Consider the following 19,184-nt stretch of genomic DNA (forward strand, 5'->3'; position numbering starts at 1 on the left):
AATTGGGGCCACCTTGCAACCTTAAGACCTTATGTGTGTACTGTTATTAGAGTCATTGAGAAATAGCCCACAGTTCAATTTGTTTCTGGATTGAGCACCTGTAGTTAAATATTTGCACAATTCAGTAACTTATGGTGTTATTCCTTAATGAGCAGTTGTTATCAACTGTTTGAACATGAATTTATAACTTGTTTTTACGCCTAGGGATAACATTTAAAATGTAGATTATATTTAGTTTGCAGATGAAAATTTTGTGTCACTCACATGTCTTATTGAAATTACTTGATAATGTTAGTTTCCCTCATAGATCTATTTTCTAAATACTAAATTAGTCATGATTATGAAACACTGGTAATTTACATTCCAATTGTTTTTTTTTTTGAAACACAAGGTCTATAATAGTATTTTAGGTGTTTCCAGAATTGTTATTTAAGTTAAATTCTCTTTGATACAAAGGGTAAATTACCTGTTTTGGTGTTGGTCATCTTAACAAGTAGTACTGTTGCTTGATTTATTTTTTTTAATCTTGAAGCAGAGTTCTATCCTGATGGATACATAAAAATAAAAACTTGTGATTTTGGAGTGATTTTCATTAGTTTCTTAAACATTAAATACTCTCCCTCAAATATTTTTGACTATTAAATATATAAGTATTTATTGAGCATTTATGTGTATATATATATTGAATCATTATGTTAGGTCTTTTTGTGATTAAAAAGAAAAAGTCACAGCCATAAAAAATGTAAATTCTTAGTAAGGATGACACAATATAATTCATTAAAAAATTGCATTCTATTTTAAAACCAGCAGCTAATAGCAGCAGCTATAAAAATAATGATACCACCACCAAGCTGTAAATAGCTTTCAAACCCTTTCTTAAAAATACATAATCTTGTTTGTCATATGAGTTCTAATCATATTCTCATCTTCTGACAGATGGTTTATATATTTATAAATGTTATTCTTATAACATTTAAAAGATCTAATTAAGGCAGTTCCTTTTTTATATTCATATGACTCTTTGTTTCCTGATATCCTTGAAAATTTTTGCTTTGATTTTTCTAGATCTCTTTTTATAACTTGGTGCTCTATTCAAACATAATACTTATTTTAATGAACTCACCAAATTTTCATTTTTTCTTGACTTTCCTAATACTTGTAAAAATTTCCCATTGTCTGTCTCTTGCCTTGTTCTTATTTTTTCTTTCCTATGAATAAAGTAGAGTAATAGTTGCCACCTAATGTGAATGTCACATAATGATGCCTTTCTATTTCCATGGAGTACTCAAAGAGAATTATGTGTTTTTCCTTATTATTTTAGATAAAGACATTTTTCATGTTTTTTTTTAACTTCCATTATGTTGTACAGTGGTATCTAGCTTTAAAAAAAAGTCCTTTGTATTAGATTTCTATGTAATTTTTTATGATGAGGGAAGATAACATTCTTTAGTTTCAATGCTTTTGAATTTAATCTGAATTTAAAAGAAGGAAGAATTCTTATTCTTATTTTATCAGATAATCTCTGGTATGGCAGAATATATACATTACTATTAACATTCATTTGAAAATACATATTAAAATAATTATTAGGATTTTTTTTGTGTAGAGTATTTAGTCAGGATATTCAAAGCAAATATATAATGTTCTGCTTAATTGGATAATTTTTTTCAATATTTTTCAATAATCTACTCTTTTAGACTAAAAGGAGAAAGTAGGCAGATGATGGAGTATAGAAAAAGACTGGATGAGATTATCTGTTGGTTAACAAAGGCCGAGGATGCTGTGCAAAAGAGATCAACCACTGAGCTGGAAGAAAATCTGCAAGAATTAACAGTAAGTGGCTTATTTGTCTCTATATTTGCCAGTGCTTTTTGGTGCATGAACATTTACGTGAAAAATAAGATATTGCATGACTGAAGAAGAAAAGGGAAGAAACTTTGTACTTTGTGGTAAATGTGGTAAACTTTAAAGAGGAATATCTTTTTTTTTTTTTTTTTAAAGAATAGCTATAATTTTGTTCTTGCAGAGGTAAAGCTTCACTCACACAAAAGTGATAAATCATGTAGTCTCAATATTAGACTGAAGGTTTTTAGGATATTTTAAACAGACTTCATCATTTTAGAATATAATACTGCTGTGAAGTATAGTTTTTTGCCTTTAGATTTAGAAGATAATCACTGATTACTATATAAAATTGAGTTTTACAAGAAAACCCTAAATGACTTGAGAGTAACTCACTGCAACTTACTCTAGGCTTAGCAACATGATTGTATCAATCGAATTTTCTTTGTTGATGTGCAACCAACAAGAATTATTTATAGTTGCATATGTTTACATATATAAAAATACATAGTGATATATAGACATGTAAATATACCCAAATATCCGTGCATTTTTATATCCATAAATTTTATATTTTTTTGTGTTGAGAATTAAAATACTTCCTGCAGAACAATAATGTTCTCACATTTTTTTTTTTTTAAAGATTTTATTTATTTATTTTTCCCCCCCAAAGCCCCAGTAGATAGTTGTATGTCATAGCTGCACATCCCTCTAGTTGCTGTATGCGGGACTCGGCCCCAGGATGGACGGAGAAGTGGTGCCTGGGTGCGTGCCCGGGATCCGAACCCGGGCCACCAGCATCGGAGCGCGCGCACTTAACCACCAAGCCACGGGGCCGGCCTGTTCTCACATTTTTATTAAAAAAAGAGAACCTGTATGTGAGTGTGGATACACATACATGTCTGCATCAAAGTATGCCTAAAAGGATACCTACTAATTTGATCAGAGATTTTGTCTAAAGGAGTAAGATTGAGGCCTTTTGGGAAAGAAACTTCTTTAATGATGAAAAATATGTGGCAAACAATTATTAAGTTTTCTTTCCAAAATGTGACAAATATCTAACAAACTTGTTCTTGTTTTATCTAAAAATTTCAGTAATTTCCTTGGAACATCCCTTTTGTAAACAACTTGGTGGCAGTCACAAAGGGTGGGACAGTATTTTAGGGTAGATAGAGATAAGGGAGAGAGAGATGCATAAAATGCTCGTGTTGTTTCTTTTTCTGCCTTTCCTTAGAACAGATATCCTTTTCATTATCTAAGAACAGAATGTTAAGTTATCAATAGAGATATGATACAATATGATCATGTTAAGAGATTGGGGGGAAGGAGAAGCATGTGGGAGCATTTACACACGTGTGCATAAATGCACACTGAAGGTCGGTATCCATTCCCATATCAGTTACAGTTTGTTGACATAAATTTAGGCTTCTTATAAGTTTATTTTCCATTTAAGAAATTAAAAGTTCACGTTTGTAAGAATATTTCAAAGAGATTTCTGATAGAGTTCTCCAACTTTCCCCAGTATGACAATCTTCTAACCACGCCTCTCTTCTAACTCCTTTAGGACTTAACCCGGGAGATGGACTTACAAGCTGAAAAACTCAAATGGCTGAATAGAACTGAATTGGAAATGCTTTCAGATAAAAGTCTGAGTTTACACGAAAGAGAAAAAATTTCAGAAAGCTTAAGAACTGTAAATTCAACATGGAATAAGGTGTGCATTAAGAATTATGGGGCACCTTTCTCATGTTCATTGATTTTGTTGTCCAAGAAGTAGGATCATGTAACTGTTTGTCTTTTAAGTATACCCAATATGGGCACATTTTATTAATGCTTACTAATGTTTATAATTATTATTTTTTTCCCCTGTCATAGAGAGAAGCATATGTTTTCAAAGAATGCTTTTTATTTTACACGGAGTGTTTTGGCCTAGGGGAGTTATACATTATATACTACATTAAAGAATGAGTATATATTAGACTTAGGCAATAAAATGCCAATAATTATACTCTGAAAATGAAGACATTAAAATAACTTCTGATGTGGCACATGACTTTTCATATACGTAGATTTATTTTTAGTGATTTTATTCATTAAGCATGTATTTACTAGGTTCCAGGTGGGGTGTCATGGCGTGTGGCTACAAATATGACTAAGATAAGGTCCTTTGCCTCATGCCATTACTTTTTTTGCAGTTGAAAGAGTTAAAGGCAAATAAAGTCATAGATTTCTATGTATTTTGGCCTGGTACATACCATAGCAGAGTGTGAGCTCTGTCTGGGACATTGAATGGATATGTCTCTGTCCCTGATTTGGATGGAACCTATAGCAGTCATTTTCTACTCTATGATTGAGAATCACTGCCTTGATGAGTCACTGTTGCTGATGACTCACACATCTCTATCTGTGGCCTGGACCTCTCTCCGTACTCTAGACTTGCATATACAGCTGTGTGCTCAGCATCTCTCCTTGGATGTCTAATAGGCATCTCAAACTAACAGACAAAATCAAGCTCCTAGTATCCACCTCCCCCTTGGGCCTTACTGTACTTCTCCCACCTCAGTTACTGATCATTACATTCTTATTATTGTTTAGACCGAAAACCTTGGAGCCAGTCTTATGGTATGTGAATTATATCTCAGTTAAAAAAACAACAACAACAGACCTTGGAGTCACCATCGTCAGCTTCTCCGTCAACATATGTATCTATCTGATGGATGGTTTGATGGATGGCTAGATGGCTAGATACGTGATAAAGCAAATATAGCAAAATTTTAAGAATTGTAGATGTTGGATGGCACATGGGTGTTCCCTGTACAATTCTTTCAGCTTTTCTTAGGTTTGAAATTTCATAAATTTGTCTGCTTCTCACTACCCCCATTGCCACTAACTTGTGTCAAGCCACCATCATCTCTTGCCTTGATCACTGCAAAGGCCCCCTTGCTGATCTCCCTGCTTCCTCCTTTGCCCTGTATCAATCTCTTCTCAACAAAGCAGCCAAAGTATTTGTTAAGGCATAATTCAGATCAAGTAACTCTGAGCAAAGTCCACTCATGGCTTTCCATCTCACTCAGAGGAAAGGCTCATGTCCTATCTGAGACTTATTGGGCTCCTCGTTTTCTGGCTTCATGTTTTCTCTCTGACTTATCTGCCCTTCTCTCTCCCTTACACTGCTTTCCAGACATGTTGGCCGCATGTCAAACATGCCAGACTCAGCTTGTGCATATTCAATCAGAGCACACATATTAACACAAAGGATGTCAGGGGGTATTGTGTCAAACAGGTCATCCTGGTCACATTGAGAGCACTCTGTTAGACAAAGCCAATGCTTCTTTTTATCACAGGACTTCACAGGGATTCTACTCTACTTAGGTGAATTATGAATGTCTAGGACCAAGCAATGCTTATTGTGCAGAGAATTTCAACTGACATACTTTGGGAAATACTAATCTGGGATATTTCATTCACTCATGCATTCGTTCACACAATCGGTTTTTACTGAACCCTCGCTTTATGCCAGGCACCATTTTAAAAACTAGGCATACAGCCAAGATTATGACACTACCTCTAACTCAAAGAGCTGATTGTGGGTGAGACAAGTACACAGGCAATTATAACATAGGGGTATCTGTGGGGACATAAAGGTAGGGCAACTACCTGGCTTTGGGGGCTAACCATGGAAGATTTTGTGGAGGAGATCATATCCAAGTTAATTTATAAAGGATGGATAAATATTGGTCAGATGAAGAATGGGGGATGGGGCATTGCATGGAGAAGCAGCAGCAAGTGAAAGGGTCTGGAGGAGAAGAGAATGAGCACAGTGACTTTGGGTCCTGGAAGGAGCTCAATATGAAGTGGAAGGATGAGAGATGCTTGCAGAGACCAGATCCTAGAGGCCTCACCATGCATCACTAGGAATTTGAGCTCCATCTTGAGAACAACTCACCAGCTTGAGGACAGTGGGAAGCTATTGATGGATTGTAAGCAGGAGAAAGTTACCTTTTGAAAGATCACTATAGCTGTACCATGGAGATGGATGGAGTGATCCTAAGGATGGATATCCTTAGAATATCAGGATATCCAGTCACTCTTCTGAGCAAAGCTCACTCTCCAGATAAGGATAACTGATCTGGAAAGATCCGTGAAAATTGTAGACTGCTTTGTGAAGGGGAGACAGATGATGAATTTAGATTTGGACATTTCTGAATACCCAGTTGACAGACAGAGCTGAACTAAAAATGTGTTTTTGGGAGTCTTCTACCTCTTAAAACTGCATGTGATAAATGAAACCATTAGAAACCAGGACCCACAGAGAGAGATGAGGGTCAAGGGTAAGAAGATCAAAAAACTCACCACGTAGAGTGTTGGTATTTGATGGATGGGCTGAGGAACATGAGCTGGTGAAGGACACTTAGAACCTCAGTCAGAGAGGCAGGAGTAAAGTCAGGATGGCAGAATATTAACAGAATTCAAGGGCGGGGAGTGACAGTGATAATTGTTGCAAAGAGCCAGGGCAGCTGAGGGCTGGACAGCATTCTTGATAGTAATGTCAGGGAGTGGGGGCTTGAGCAAGACTGCACTGGACAGTAAAGGTGGAGACAGAAGCTTAGGCATTGAGGGGGAGGAGAAGCAACAGAGCTATCGTTTAGAATAACATTTCCTCTTTCGAAAATAGAATCATCTGTATTTATATTCTGTTCTTCTCTTTCTGTTTGGCCTGATGCTGTAGCTATGCAGAGAAGTGCCTAGCACACTGAAGGAACGCATCCAGGAACCCTGTTCTGTTTCTCAGACAAGAATTGCTGGTAAGATACAGTACATTCCTCAACAAACATTTTTTTTTTATAAACATAGCAACATTTTATGGTTATGAGCATCATGTATGAATTAGAAGAACTTATTTAAAAACACGGTACAATTGTGATTTATTGCTCTGCTTCGAATTATTTGAAAAGAATGTCTTCTTTGAACCCAAGACATTTGACTGCCCTGTGTGTGCATGGCATTGCATCTCATGGTAGAAAAGACTTTTTGTCTTTCCTAGGGTTAGGGTGGGACCTAGGCCTCAACAGATCCTGCTGAAGGGAGGGGGAGAGGCTGGGGGGGACATTGCGGGGTAGTTTTCTGGGGACATGAAGCTTTTCAGAAAATCTGCTATAACCCACTATGTTAACATGTTCTGGGGATGCCTAATTGGATGCTGGTCATGACTGAAAACAAAAGGTTTAGTTATCCTTGGAACCAGGTGGGAGACGGGGATTTAGAAGCATCCCTGGGTAGCTATTTATCGACAGATGCTGATCCCTTAGAGGTGGAGAAAGAAGGGTGTTTTCTCACTGTTTATTTCCTTCTCTCCTTGCTGAGATTAGAGCTCAGGCTACCGCCCCATAGCCGTGTAGCCACTGTCCTGCAAGCTCTCTGAGCCACCTGGCCTTGCTCTCCCTTTGAGTCACCTGGCGAAACCCCAAATCTGATTAACCAGCTATCCACTTCCTCTCTGCCAGCTGCTGCTGCTGCTGCTGATTCTCCCCACTCCCCCTCCCTTGCCACCCCCCCCCACCTCCCCCTCCTCTGCATCCTCCTGTTCATCTTCAGGAGTCAGAAAAAGTGATGAGTGACTAGACATTTATTTCTTTTTTTGAGATTGCAAGCTTGTTGAGGGCCATGTCCTGTTTTACTTGTATTTCCGAGTTCCTTGCACAAGCAGTGCCTGGGGCCTGATTGGTTTTGTTGATTAATATCCAAGACACTTGCATTAACATTTGGGTACTGATACTTTGCAACTCCAAGCTCAACTCTGTAACCGTAGGGAAAAGACTTGACGCATTTTACAAAAGAGCAATAGGTTATCTTGCCTTTTTTCAACATCGTGATGGCGGAGGAGCAGGGAAATTTTGAATACACATGTAGAGTATAAAAAGCTGACAGCAAAACTACACCTTCCAGTAGGCGGGCGGTTCATTCTTAACAAGATGTTCATTCCTGGGACAGGTATGAGACTGAAGCTCATTTCAATGTGTCCTTCTCCTCCTGCACAATGTTTTAATTCAGTTTCTTCTTTTTTTACTATATTAAAAAATAAAATTGAGCCAGCCCTGATGGCCCCGTGGTTAAAGTTTGGCGTGCTCTACTTCAGTGGCCTGGGTTTGGTTCCTGGGTGTAGAACCACACCACTCGTCTGTTAGCCATGCTGTGGTGGTGGTTCATGTAGAAGAACTAGAAGGACGGGAGGGGAAAAAAAAGAGAGGAAGATTGGCAACGGATGTTAGCTCAGGGCAAATCTTTCCCAGCATAAATAAATAAATAAATAAAATTGAGCCAACCTTGGTGGCCTAGTGGTTAAAGTTCTGCGCTCTCACTGCTTCGGTGGCCCAGGTTTGCTTCCCGGTTGTGGAATCATACCACCCGTCTGTCAGTTGCCATGCTGTGATGGTGGCTCACATAGAAGAATTAGAAGGACTTACAACTAGGATATACAACCATGCTTGGGGCTTTGGGGAGAAGAAAAAAAAAAAGGAAAGATTGGCAACAGATTTCAGCTCAGGGCAAATCCTTCCCTGCAAAAAAAAAAAATAATAAAATAAAATAAAATTAACCATTTTAAAGTGAACAATTCACTGGCATTTAGGACATTTGCCATATTGTGCAACCACCACCTCTGTCTACTTCCAGAATGTTTCCATCACTCCAGAGTAAAACCTCGTGCTCGTTCAGCAGTTTCCCCCCATTCCCTTCTACCCCCAGCCCCTGGCAACCACCAATCTACGTTCTGTCTCTATAGATTTATCTACTCTGGATTCTTCCTATAAATGGAATCATGTGATGCTCCTTTCACTTAGCATATTGTTTTCGGGGTTTATCCATGGCAACTTCCTGCTGGCTAAACTCAAAAGGGCTCTCAGCACTGACAGACAGTCCTACTGCACTTCGCTCTTGAGTACTGCTTGCTACCTATCTCTCGCCTAATGACCTCATCTCATTTTTAAAAGATAAAATACTTTTTGTCTGACAAGATCGTCTTCTTTTTCCCATCACAGAGTCCATCAAACTACTTACATCTGTACCCACAAACTCTACAGGCATCCTTCCTATTCAGTGGAAGAGTTATCTCTCTTCCTTCCTGAGACCATCTCCTCCCCTTGTGCTTTGGGTCACATCTTCTCTTAGCATTTTGCTTATCCTCTTTCTCTCCTCTCTACTGGACCATTCTCGTTGGCATACATTTTGATGCATGTAGCTCTAGTATATTCATCTAAAGTAAGGTATAGTATTCCATTGCATAACTATTTTTCAATCCTCAGAACTGTCTTCTCTACCTATGCTTACCAGTCCCATAATTATAGACACTTTTTAACTTTAGATGATTCAGTCAGTTCTTAGTCAGATATACTTGGAGTCATCCTTGACTCTTCTCTGGATTTCAGATCCAATCCATCAGCAAGTTGTGTCAGTTCCATGCCTGTCTCAACCATGTCCCTGGTCTTGAACACCCTCATCTTTTATCTAGATTGTTGGAATCTTCTCCTAACTCATCATCCTGATTTTATTTTTGCCTTTCCACTCCTCCATAGTCTGTTCTTCTGGTAGCAGCTAAGTCATGCTTTAGAAACATAAGTTTGATTGTCTCACTCCTTTGTTCACAATCTTTTAATCACTTCTATCATATATAAGTGAGTTCCAAAGTCTTACCATGGTCCAGCAGCCCGTGCATGATCTGATGCTGCCTGTCTCTCTCATCTCATTTCCTATTACTTTTGCTTTGTTCATGCACGTCAAGCACACTCATCTTCTTGCTGTTTCTAACATGCCAAGAACACTTCCATTTATGGCCTTTGTGCTTGCTATTTCTTTTTCTATTCTTCCCCAAATGTCCTTCCCTCAGTTATTTGCATGTTTCACACACTCACTTCCTCCTCAAGTGTCCCCTTCTTGGATAGGCCTTCCTTGACCCAACCACCATATCCCAAATGCATCCTGTGTCTCTCTGGGTTCTTGCTTTGGTTTTGCTTTGTGATATGTACCCATCTACTCCACCAGGGTGCAAGCTTCATGAGGGCAGGGCCTTGGTCTTGCACACTCCTGTCTAGAGCATCTAGAACAGTGCCTTGCACATAGTAGATTCTTCATAGGTATTTGATGAATTGAAATAATGAATGAATATTTAGATTGTTTTCAGTTTTTTAAAACCACAAAGAAAGCAATAGTGAGGATTAGGCAGAATGATGTAGGAGGTATTCTCTAGGGTATATAGTGGTGGAAATGCCAGATCGTAGAATGTGGGTAGCTTCTATTTCTCTAGCTCCTGTCTAGACTACTTGTTCTCGTCCACACCTCCACCAGCTGTGCGTGAGGTTCTCATGGTTCTGCAGTGTTACCAGCGCTATGGCAGTCTAGTCTCAGGACCCCTTTACACTTTTAATAATTACTGAGGACCCCCAAAGAGCTTTCATTATGTGAGTGATGTTTATTAATATTTACCTAATTAGAAAGTAATACTGAGAAATTTTGAAAATTATTTGTTTAAAATAACAGCAATAAATCCATTCATTATATATTAATAAAAATAATATATTTTTATAAGATATTATTGTAAGAAACTAGATTTTCCAAAACAAAAAAAAATTTAGAAAGGTGGCACTGCTTTACATTTTTGAAAATATTTTAATTTATGGCTTATTAGAAGACACCTGGATTCTCATATCTGCTTCTGCATTTGTTCCCTTGTCATGTCACATGTCATGTAGCCTTAGGTGAAACACCACTCTATATTGGATGAGCATGAAAAGGCAAATAACTTATGATGATGATGATCATAGTTCAGGCATCCACACCCCTTGGAAGGGTCCATCGGGACCCAGAGCTCCCCAGACATCACTTTACAAACCTGTGACCTGTGGAGATAGGGTGTTTCATTTTAATTTGCATTTCCTCGATTACCTGTGTGGTTGAGCCTTTCTTTCATGTGTTTATTGTCTTTCTTGTTTCCTCTTCTGTGAATTGTCTGTTGATGTTTTTGGAGTTAAAAAAAATTATTTTGGTTACTAATTCCTTGTCTGGAATGTGTGTTGCAAATACTTTCTCCCTTAATCTGTAGCCTTAAATCTTTCTTTATGGTGCTGTTTTCAGAATCCTTAAACATTAATAATCTGTTAACAGCTTCCCTTTTTTGTGATTTGTTTTGGAGCTTCTTTAGTACTCAGAAGTCATAAACATATTCTTCTGTGTTTTCAACTAACAGTTTCACAATTTTGGTTTTCATATTCAAGTCCTTAACTCACTAAGAATTAATTTTCCTAAACTGCATAGGAGGTCAAAATCTGTTCTGTCATCTTCCTGCTCCAGCCATGGGTCACCACTTCCCTCAGCATCATTCATTGTCCAGTAAATTCGTCCTTATTGATTAATGCAGGCTCTGCCAAGGTCAGGTTTCTCTGCCACCTCTGCCGTGTGGCTCTCCCCTTCCAGTGATCTGTTTGAGTGTCTGGATCCATAATACATTGAGTTAATCATTCATTATTAGCTAAGTAATACAGCTAAATATCTGGTAGGGCATAACCCTCTATCAAAAATAAAAATTTTTGTCTGTTCTTGGCTCTTTTCTTTTCTTTTCATTTTTTTTTTTTTGTTTTTTTGTGAGGAAGATCAGCCCTGAGCTAACATCCATGCTAATCCTCCTCTTTTTGCTGAGGAAGACCGGCTCTGAGCTAACATCTATTGCCAATCCTCCTCCTTTTTTTTTCCCCAAAGCCCCAGTAGATAGTTGTATGTCACAGTTGCACATCCTTCTAGTTGCTGTATGTGGGACGCGGCCTCAGCATGGCTGGAGAAGCGGTGAGTCGGTGCGCTCCTGGGATCCGAATCCGGGCCGCCAGTAGTGGAGTGTGTGCATTTTAACCGCTAAGCCACGGGGCCGGCCCTTTTCTTTTCTATATTAATTTTGAAATCAGAAGTTTGGGTATATGATTTCGTCAAGTTACATGCAAACCTATTGGGATTTGTATTAGAGTTGTTGGTGCTGAATTTACAGATGGACTCTTATTTTTTAGAAAATTATTTAAGCCTCAGCTAATATACTGTATGTTAATATGGGTTCTAGATGGATCTAATAATTAATTCACCTACCTCTTGTATCAAAACTAAAGAAAAACAGTAACCAACCTCCCATCATTAAAAACAAAACAAGACAAAAGCATACAAAAACAAAAAGCAGAGAAAATATTTATCAACTCTTTGGATAAGACAAGAGTTTCTAACTTTAAAAGTTTGGGGAAAACAATCCCCCAAGATGGATTTATGGATTGATCAACCCAAATTTGTTAACATTTATATGTTAAAAAGAAAAAAAAAAGCACATTAAAAAATCTTAAAATAGAAACATTGTTTTCAGCAATATGACAAGGGTTCATCTTTCCTCTATAAAGAATTAATCCAAGTTGATAAGGAAGCAGATAAAGGACACAGTTATAAATTATACCATATTTGGTTAACAAACGTGAAAAATACTACTTTCATTGGCAACCAGAAAAACATTAAATGAAGACAATGGTGAAAGGTACGTGTTTATCCATTGGGAGAGAATATTGTTGGTGTGGATGCAAGATGTTCATTAGCTCTACACGCTGCTGCTGGAAGTCTAAGTTTCCAACTTTTAAGGAAAACAGTTTGGCAATAAGTTTTTCATATTTTTTCATATTTCATGACCCAGTAATTCTACTTTGGGAAATTTATATTAAGGTGGTAATCAGAAATGTGCAAAATACTCATCAGAAAAAGATATTCCTTGCAAGTTCTTTTTCCTCTTTTTTTGCTTGAGAAAGATTGTTCCTGAGCTAACATCTGTGCCCATCTTCCTCTATTTTGTATGTGGGTTGCTGCCACAGCATGGCTTGATGAGTGATATAGGTCCACGCCAGGGATCTGAACCCGCGCACCCAGGCTGCCAAGGCGGAGCGTGCCGAACTTAACTGCTACGCCACGGGGTCAGCCCCTTGCAAGTTCTTTTTAAAGTAAAATTTTAGGAGCAATCTAAGTATCCAGCTGTAGGAAAAGGGTTAACCGGAAGTTAGTGAATATATACGTAGATTATTGCATAGGTATTCACAATGATCTTATTAAGAATGACTAATACTCATGTTATAAAGTTAAGTAAAAAAGAAAAGAAAATTAGGAATAAATTGACTTTATAATTAAGGCAAACATCTTGACAAAATAAAATAACACTCCTTATTTTCCCACAGTTGGTTTATTTTTTATTTTATTTTCTTTGGTATCAGTGTTAGTTACTTCTGAGTTATTGCTGCCCTAGAATATTGTGAGACTGTGTGTTTAATCAGCTTTATGGCTCTCAAAGACATATAGATACTACAGGAAATACCACTGCCATTTCAGTATGAAAAAATAAACACCTCTTACAATATTTTTACTTAAAGTTTACGTAAATACACATACACACGTCACCATTAACCACCACAGTCAGAATACCCTGTTGATTTACTAATACTTTGCTACGTTTTTTATTTCAGCTCATCCTACTGTCCAAAAGGTGGTGCTAGCGTCATCTGCATCTGATATTCCTGCTCAGTCTCCTCGTACTTCAGAAATTTCAATTCCTGCTGATCTGGATAAAACGATAACAGAACTAGCCGACTGGCTGGTATTGATCGACCAGATGCTGAAGTCCAACATTGTCACTGTCGGGGATGTAGAGGAGATCAATAAGACAGTTTCTCGAATGAAAGTACGTGCATGGTGTAAAGGCTCGTTATGGAGATATACCCCAACACAGAGGTAGACAAGATCTGTTTGGATCCCCTTTGTTGATCCCAAACTCTGGGAGAATGAGCCTTAAAAAATTCTTGATGTGTCAAACAGCCATCCTGGGCTAGCTCTAAAAAGTAAAGCTTTCTTGCATTTGTACTGTTGTGGTAAGATCAGGTTTACCAACTTGAGCTGTATTCTCAGTGTAGTTTTAAGACCTAAAACAGATATCATAAATCCAGCCACATCAGTATTAATGTAAACTAGTGTTACATTTAATGCCTCATATCACATGGGATAATTTCCTGAAGCGCGTTTTCCACTTATATTTCATAATGAGCTTATTTGTTTAATTGCTGCTTTAGAAGTGAGAATCTCCTGACTATAATTTTAATACTATACATATACTGTCTAATATCAATTTGTAAAGTTCTTTTTCCATATTCAGTGTGTGCTAGGTTCTGGGCTGTGTGTGGTATAGGGATACTGAAAAGAATATACCAGATAGAAATTGGGAGTGTACCATAAAATAATAATAGCAGCTATTGCTAACATTTATTAAGTGCTTAACATGTGCTGGATATTTTTCTAAGTATTTTTTGTGTACTATCTCATTCACTTCTTTAACGATCTTGTGAGGTAGGTAGCAATTTTATCCCCAGATTACACATATACTCAAACTGAGCAGAGCCACTGAATGCACGTAAGCAGACGAGTCGTGGCGACAAGGCAGAATCTAATAAAAGCCACAGGGCAATACAGGTGGACCGTTTGGGGAGCCGGGATGAGGGAGGGATTACTTCTGCAATGATGGAAGGCAGACTGTGTAGGCTTTTGTCATCTGGACACAAAGTAAATGACATTCTTGGTATAGGGAAGAGAGTGAATGCAGACAGGAGGTGGGGAGCGTGAGTGGTGTTGGGTCAACATTTGGGCAGTAAAGAAGTGTAGTGGAAGGAAGATAGCAAAGGCAGCTCCACGTCACCTTGTGAAGGAGCACGTGGGCCACGCGAGACCTGTTGGACTTTTAGTCTGTACGCACTTGGCAAGCATCTTTTTTCCCCTTTTCTTTTTCTTTTTTAAATTGTGGCTGGAGGCTGATGATAACAACGCTCTGCTTTTGTAAGAAGACTGGGGGTCACACAGGAGATGCTTAAAACAAGGAAAAGAGCCCTTTCTGAGCGGCTAAGGTGATTCTGTTGCAATCAGTGGAAATGAAGGGCAGAAGAAATGGAATGAGGATGAGGGTTTGGTTGATTTCATTTCAGATGCGTTGTGTTGCGAGGTTCTTACGCCATGTAGAAGGAAACGATCAGCATTCATTGAAATGTCTCTGGGATTCAGAAGTTGTAAATAATCCATTTAGAAATAATATTTGACACTGTAGGAGGAATTGAAGTCTGCAAAATTAGTGAATTCATAAGGGAGAAGAGCTGGGAATCTTTGCCACGCCATTTGTACTTGTTGGAAATTGTGTTTTCTAATCTTTATGGCTATTGATTAGTTCTGTACTTAAAACACACCATTTGCCTGATATTGTTAACTTTTCTCCCATATATATCAGTGCTAAGAGACAACGTTTCTAGAGCAGCCGCTTTTCATGTCCAAGATGATTTAATTTGCAATTACAGTCGCCCTTCAGTATCTGCAGGGGGAATTGGTTCCAGGACCCTCTGCGGATGCCAAAATTCACGGATGCTCAAGTCCCTTATATAAAATGACATAGTATTTGCATATAACCTATGCATATCTTCCCGTATACTTTAAATCACCTCTCGATTACTTATAATACCTAACACAGTGTAGATGCTGTGTAAGTAGTTGCTGTACTGTATTGTTTAGGGAATGACAAGAAAAAAAAGTCTGTTCATGTTCAGTACAGAGACAACCATTGTAGGTCTTTCCATCTGTCATTGGTTGAATCTGAGGCTGTGGAACCTGGGGATACGGAGGGCCCACTGTACTCCCATTAGCGTTTTTTCTAATACCTCACCCCATCCCTGGAGGTGGTGTTAATTTGTGTTCATATCTGATGTAGGATAGATATGCCAGGCATCAGCAGCAGGAATCACTGCTAATGTTTTTGGATCATTTTTTAGTTTTCGGATGGATTTGCTTCATTTAATGGCCTCAGACTTGATACAGCTGAGCTGTATTTTATGATTTCTTTTTGTGAACACAGAAACACAGAGAGGTAAAGGGCCTTGCTTAGTGACCCAGGCAGTAAAGTGGGAGAGCTGAGATTTGAACCCAGCACCTCTGACTCCAAATCCTGCACTTTCTCTGCTGCATCGTGATGCCTCACGGTTCCTTATGGGAGGAAAACAACCACCACTTCAATGTCAGCACGTCAGTTTGGCCTCATTAGTATTCTTATCGTGTGGCTTATCAACTTATCTTCATCATCCTTTCTTCTGGACAGATCACAAAGGCTGACCTAGACCAGCGCCACCCTCAGCTGGATTATGTTTTTACGTTGGCGCAAAATTTGAAAAATAAAGCTTCCAGTTCAGATGTGAGAACAGCGATCACAGAAAAACGTAAGTTTTTTTGAAAAATATGTCATGATCCACTTTCCCTGAAAATGGTAACACACACATGCACATGTTTTCAAAGATTCAACCAGAAATTAATATCATTAGATATTGGATACTCTTTATCTGTTAATAAGTATAGCTTTCCCTTGTTTTTTATTTTTTGTGAACATTGTTACAATGCTCTTATGAATTCCTTAAAGTATTAACATCATTACTTTTAAGTAATTACTGATACATTGGACTTTTTCTTTTAAAGGAACGAAAAAAACAAGAGTTACAGATACCTATAGGAATGCAAATGCATCCTTCCATTATAATTTATTCGCTAAAACCAGATCTTACTATGTCTCTTAACTCGTCTTTTTATTTGTTGTTGTTGTTGAGGAAGATTCGCCCTGAGCTAACATCCATTGCCAATCTTCCTGTTTTTTTATGTGAGCTGCCACCACAGCATGGCCAATGACAGACGACAGTGGTTCCACGCCGGGGAACCGAACCTGGGCCGCTGAAGTGGAGCATGCCACTAGGCCATTGGGGCTGGCCCTAACTCGTCTTCCTAAAAGGCATTCCAAATATATTTATTGAGCAACTACTATGTACCTATGTGCCTGGCACCAATTGGGAATACTTTAGTTAAAAACAAAATGAAACAAAAAATAAGCATATAAAACAACCACTGTCAAGATCCCTGTTTCGGGTTTGCTTTCTGGCTTAAAAGCATCTGTTAAATCTGTACGACATACAAAACCAAGTCTCAGTTCTCTAGAATGTCATCGAGGACCAGTCTCAGTAGTCTGCTTTCATCACCCCTGCAGCCCTGTCTGTAGCTATTCTGGACTATAGATATTCTTTCAAACAGCCTGACATTTCTTAGTCTCCCTACCTTTATTCACATTATCTTTTTCCTCTCAACCTTTTCTCCCCAGGTGAAATTCGACTCAGCAGCTAAAATGTCACCCCTTTGTGAAATCTTTCTCACCCTCTTCTAGTCCCTGGTGAACTGTATTTTCCATGTTTAGTTCCTGCTGTGGCCTTTTCCCCCATAATTTCACTGTAGAGCTCACAGTTCCTGTAATTCTCTCTCCCCTCCGTAGATTGTGACTATTCGCCTTTCTGGCCCTGGGGCTCCCACAGTGCCCAATACAAATTACGTGCTTAATAAATATTTGTGGCGGAATGTAAACTGGAGGGTATTTTATTACCTTGCCTAATATTTCCAAAGGGAAGAAAGTCAACTATTCCTCCTATAAAAAGTGTGTTTCGATTTCAAAATAAATTTGGCAGCAGCAAGGTTATTATAAGAGATGAGTTAGCAGAGAACTTTTAGTGTCTCATGATATCCATTTATTTTTACTAAATTAGCCATTTTCCTTCTTTCTCTCTCTTTTTGTTAATTGATGGATTGCTTGTGCCCATTATGGGACTCAGCATTGGTTCTGCTTCCCACCACGTGGCCGGGGAGCTGCCTGCTTTCACGACACCAAACTATTTACAAAGCTGTCTCCATTTTCCTTTTTCTACTGTCTTATGTATTTTTCTGCCACTTCTCTGTGTGTCCAAAGTTTTTTGTAAGGTTTTTACATGACTTTCCTTCTCCTGAATATCTTCCCTTTCCAATTCAACTCCCTCTCTTTGTTTTCTTTCCATTTTGTGTGTGTGTGTGTGTGTGTGTAGAGGCTGCGTGGTCTTCGTCACTATTCATTATATGAAAAACTATTCTCGGCTGGCATGTGCTACCAATAGTAACGTGCTTTTAGCACTTATTCACAATGAATAGGATAATTTGCTTATTTTTGTGATAAACCTATGATATTTGCTGTCACTTGATGTCTTTGGTTTTATTCATTCAATATTAAGGATTCTGTTAGTAACAGAATTGGTCATAAGTACTTTATGTAACTTTTTAATTTTTTTCTTGAGGAAGATTAGCCCTGAGCTAACATCTGTTGCCAGTCTTCCTCATTTTTTAATTTTTTTTCTTGAGGAAGATTAGCCCTGAGCTAACATCTGTGCCAACCTTCCTCTACTTTATATATGGGTCAGGTGACGAATGATGTAGGTCTGTGCCCAGGATCTGAACCCCTGAACCTGGGCTGCCACAGCAGAACGCACCAAACTTAACCACTACACAATGGGCTGGCCCCTACTTTATGTCACTTTTTAACTGACAAGTAGAACATTATGAAAAATTTGTCCTCTCCTTAAGTTAAAAACTTATGCAATTTATTGAAAATATTCAATAAGATAGCATAAAACTGATAATCTCATTTTTCAATTTTTTTGAATTATTATATGTAAGTGTAATTTAAAGTTTTATGAACAATCTTAAATTGATAGCTCTTATGGTTTTCTGTAACCCTGTATTATCCCAAGAATTTTACCAAAAGGTCCCATTATGACTTAGCTGCAATGCTATCTTGTAGTTCAGTTCTTGGCCTGGTACTCAACTACAGCCCTTCAATCTGTCTGGCCTCCAAAGCATCTTCTAGAAGTTTGTTTTTAACTTTCAGCCTACTTATTATCAGTGGGTCATTGAGGATATTCAAAGCTCTTGCTTAGTGGTGTTTCAGTTCAAGATCGTGAATGGCCTCTGAAGTCATTAATCAAAAGTTTAAGTTTCTGGGCCGGCCCGGTGGCGTAGCGGTTAAGTTCCTGCACTCTGCTGCGGCGGCCCGGGGTTCGCAGGTTGGGATCCTGGGCGCGGACCGACGCACCGCTTGTCAAGCCATGCTGTGGCGGTGTCCCATATAAAGTAGAGGAGGATGGGCACGGATGTTAGCTGTTAGCCCAGGGCCAGTCTTCCTCAGCAAAAAGAGGAGGATTGGCAATAGATGTTAGCTCAGGGCTAATCTTACTCATCAAAAAAAAAAAAGTTTGTGTCCTTACATCTCTCTTTTCTTAACTCCATGTTAAAAATGAGAGGAGGAGCATTTAAAATAGAGTTTAATCCAAGATTCCTTCTTCAAGAATGGTTTCAGAAATATATCAGCTGTACAATGAGGCAGACGTATTAAAATTTCTTTAGAATGAATGTACCAACTTACCTCC

At 38.4% G+C, this 19,184-nt stretch overlaps 1 protein-coding gene across 5 annotated transcripts in view; it reads left to right on the plus strand.

Moving 5' to 3' along the window:
* UTRN (utrophin) overlaps window positions 1-19,184 on the plus strand; it is a 509,169-nt gene that overhangs the window by 221,674 nt on the left and 268,311 nt on the right. For all 5 annotated transcript variants that reach the window (XM_058534226.1, XM_058534222.1, XM_058534221.1 and 2 more), the window contains 5 exons: window positions 1,698-1,833; window positions 3,407-3,556; window positions 6,572-6,647; window positions 13,365-13,579; window positions 16,022-16,139. In XM_058534226.1, coding sequence (XP_058390209.1) covers window positions 1,698-1,833; window positions 3,407-3,556; window positions 6,572-6,647; window positions 13,365-13,579; window positions 16,022-16,139 — 695 coding nt within the window. The remainder of the gene's footprint in view (window positions 1-1,697; window positions 1,834-3,406; window positions 3,557-6,571; window positions 6,648-13,364; window positions 13,580-16,021; window positions 16,140-19,184) is intronic.

The sequence above is a fragment of the Diceros bicornis genome, chromosome 39, assembly GCF_020826845.1.
Source record: "Diceros bicornis minor isolate mBicDic1 chromosome 39, mDicBic1.mat.cur, whole genome shotgun sequence".
Lineage (NCBI taxonomy): Eukaryota > Metazoa > Chordata > Mammalia > Perissodactyla > Rhinocerotidae > Diceros > Diceros bicornis.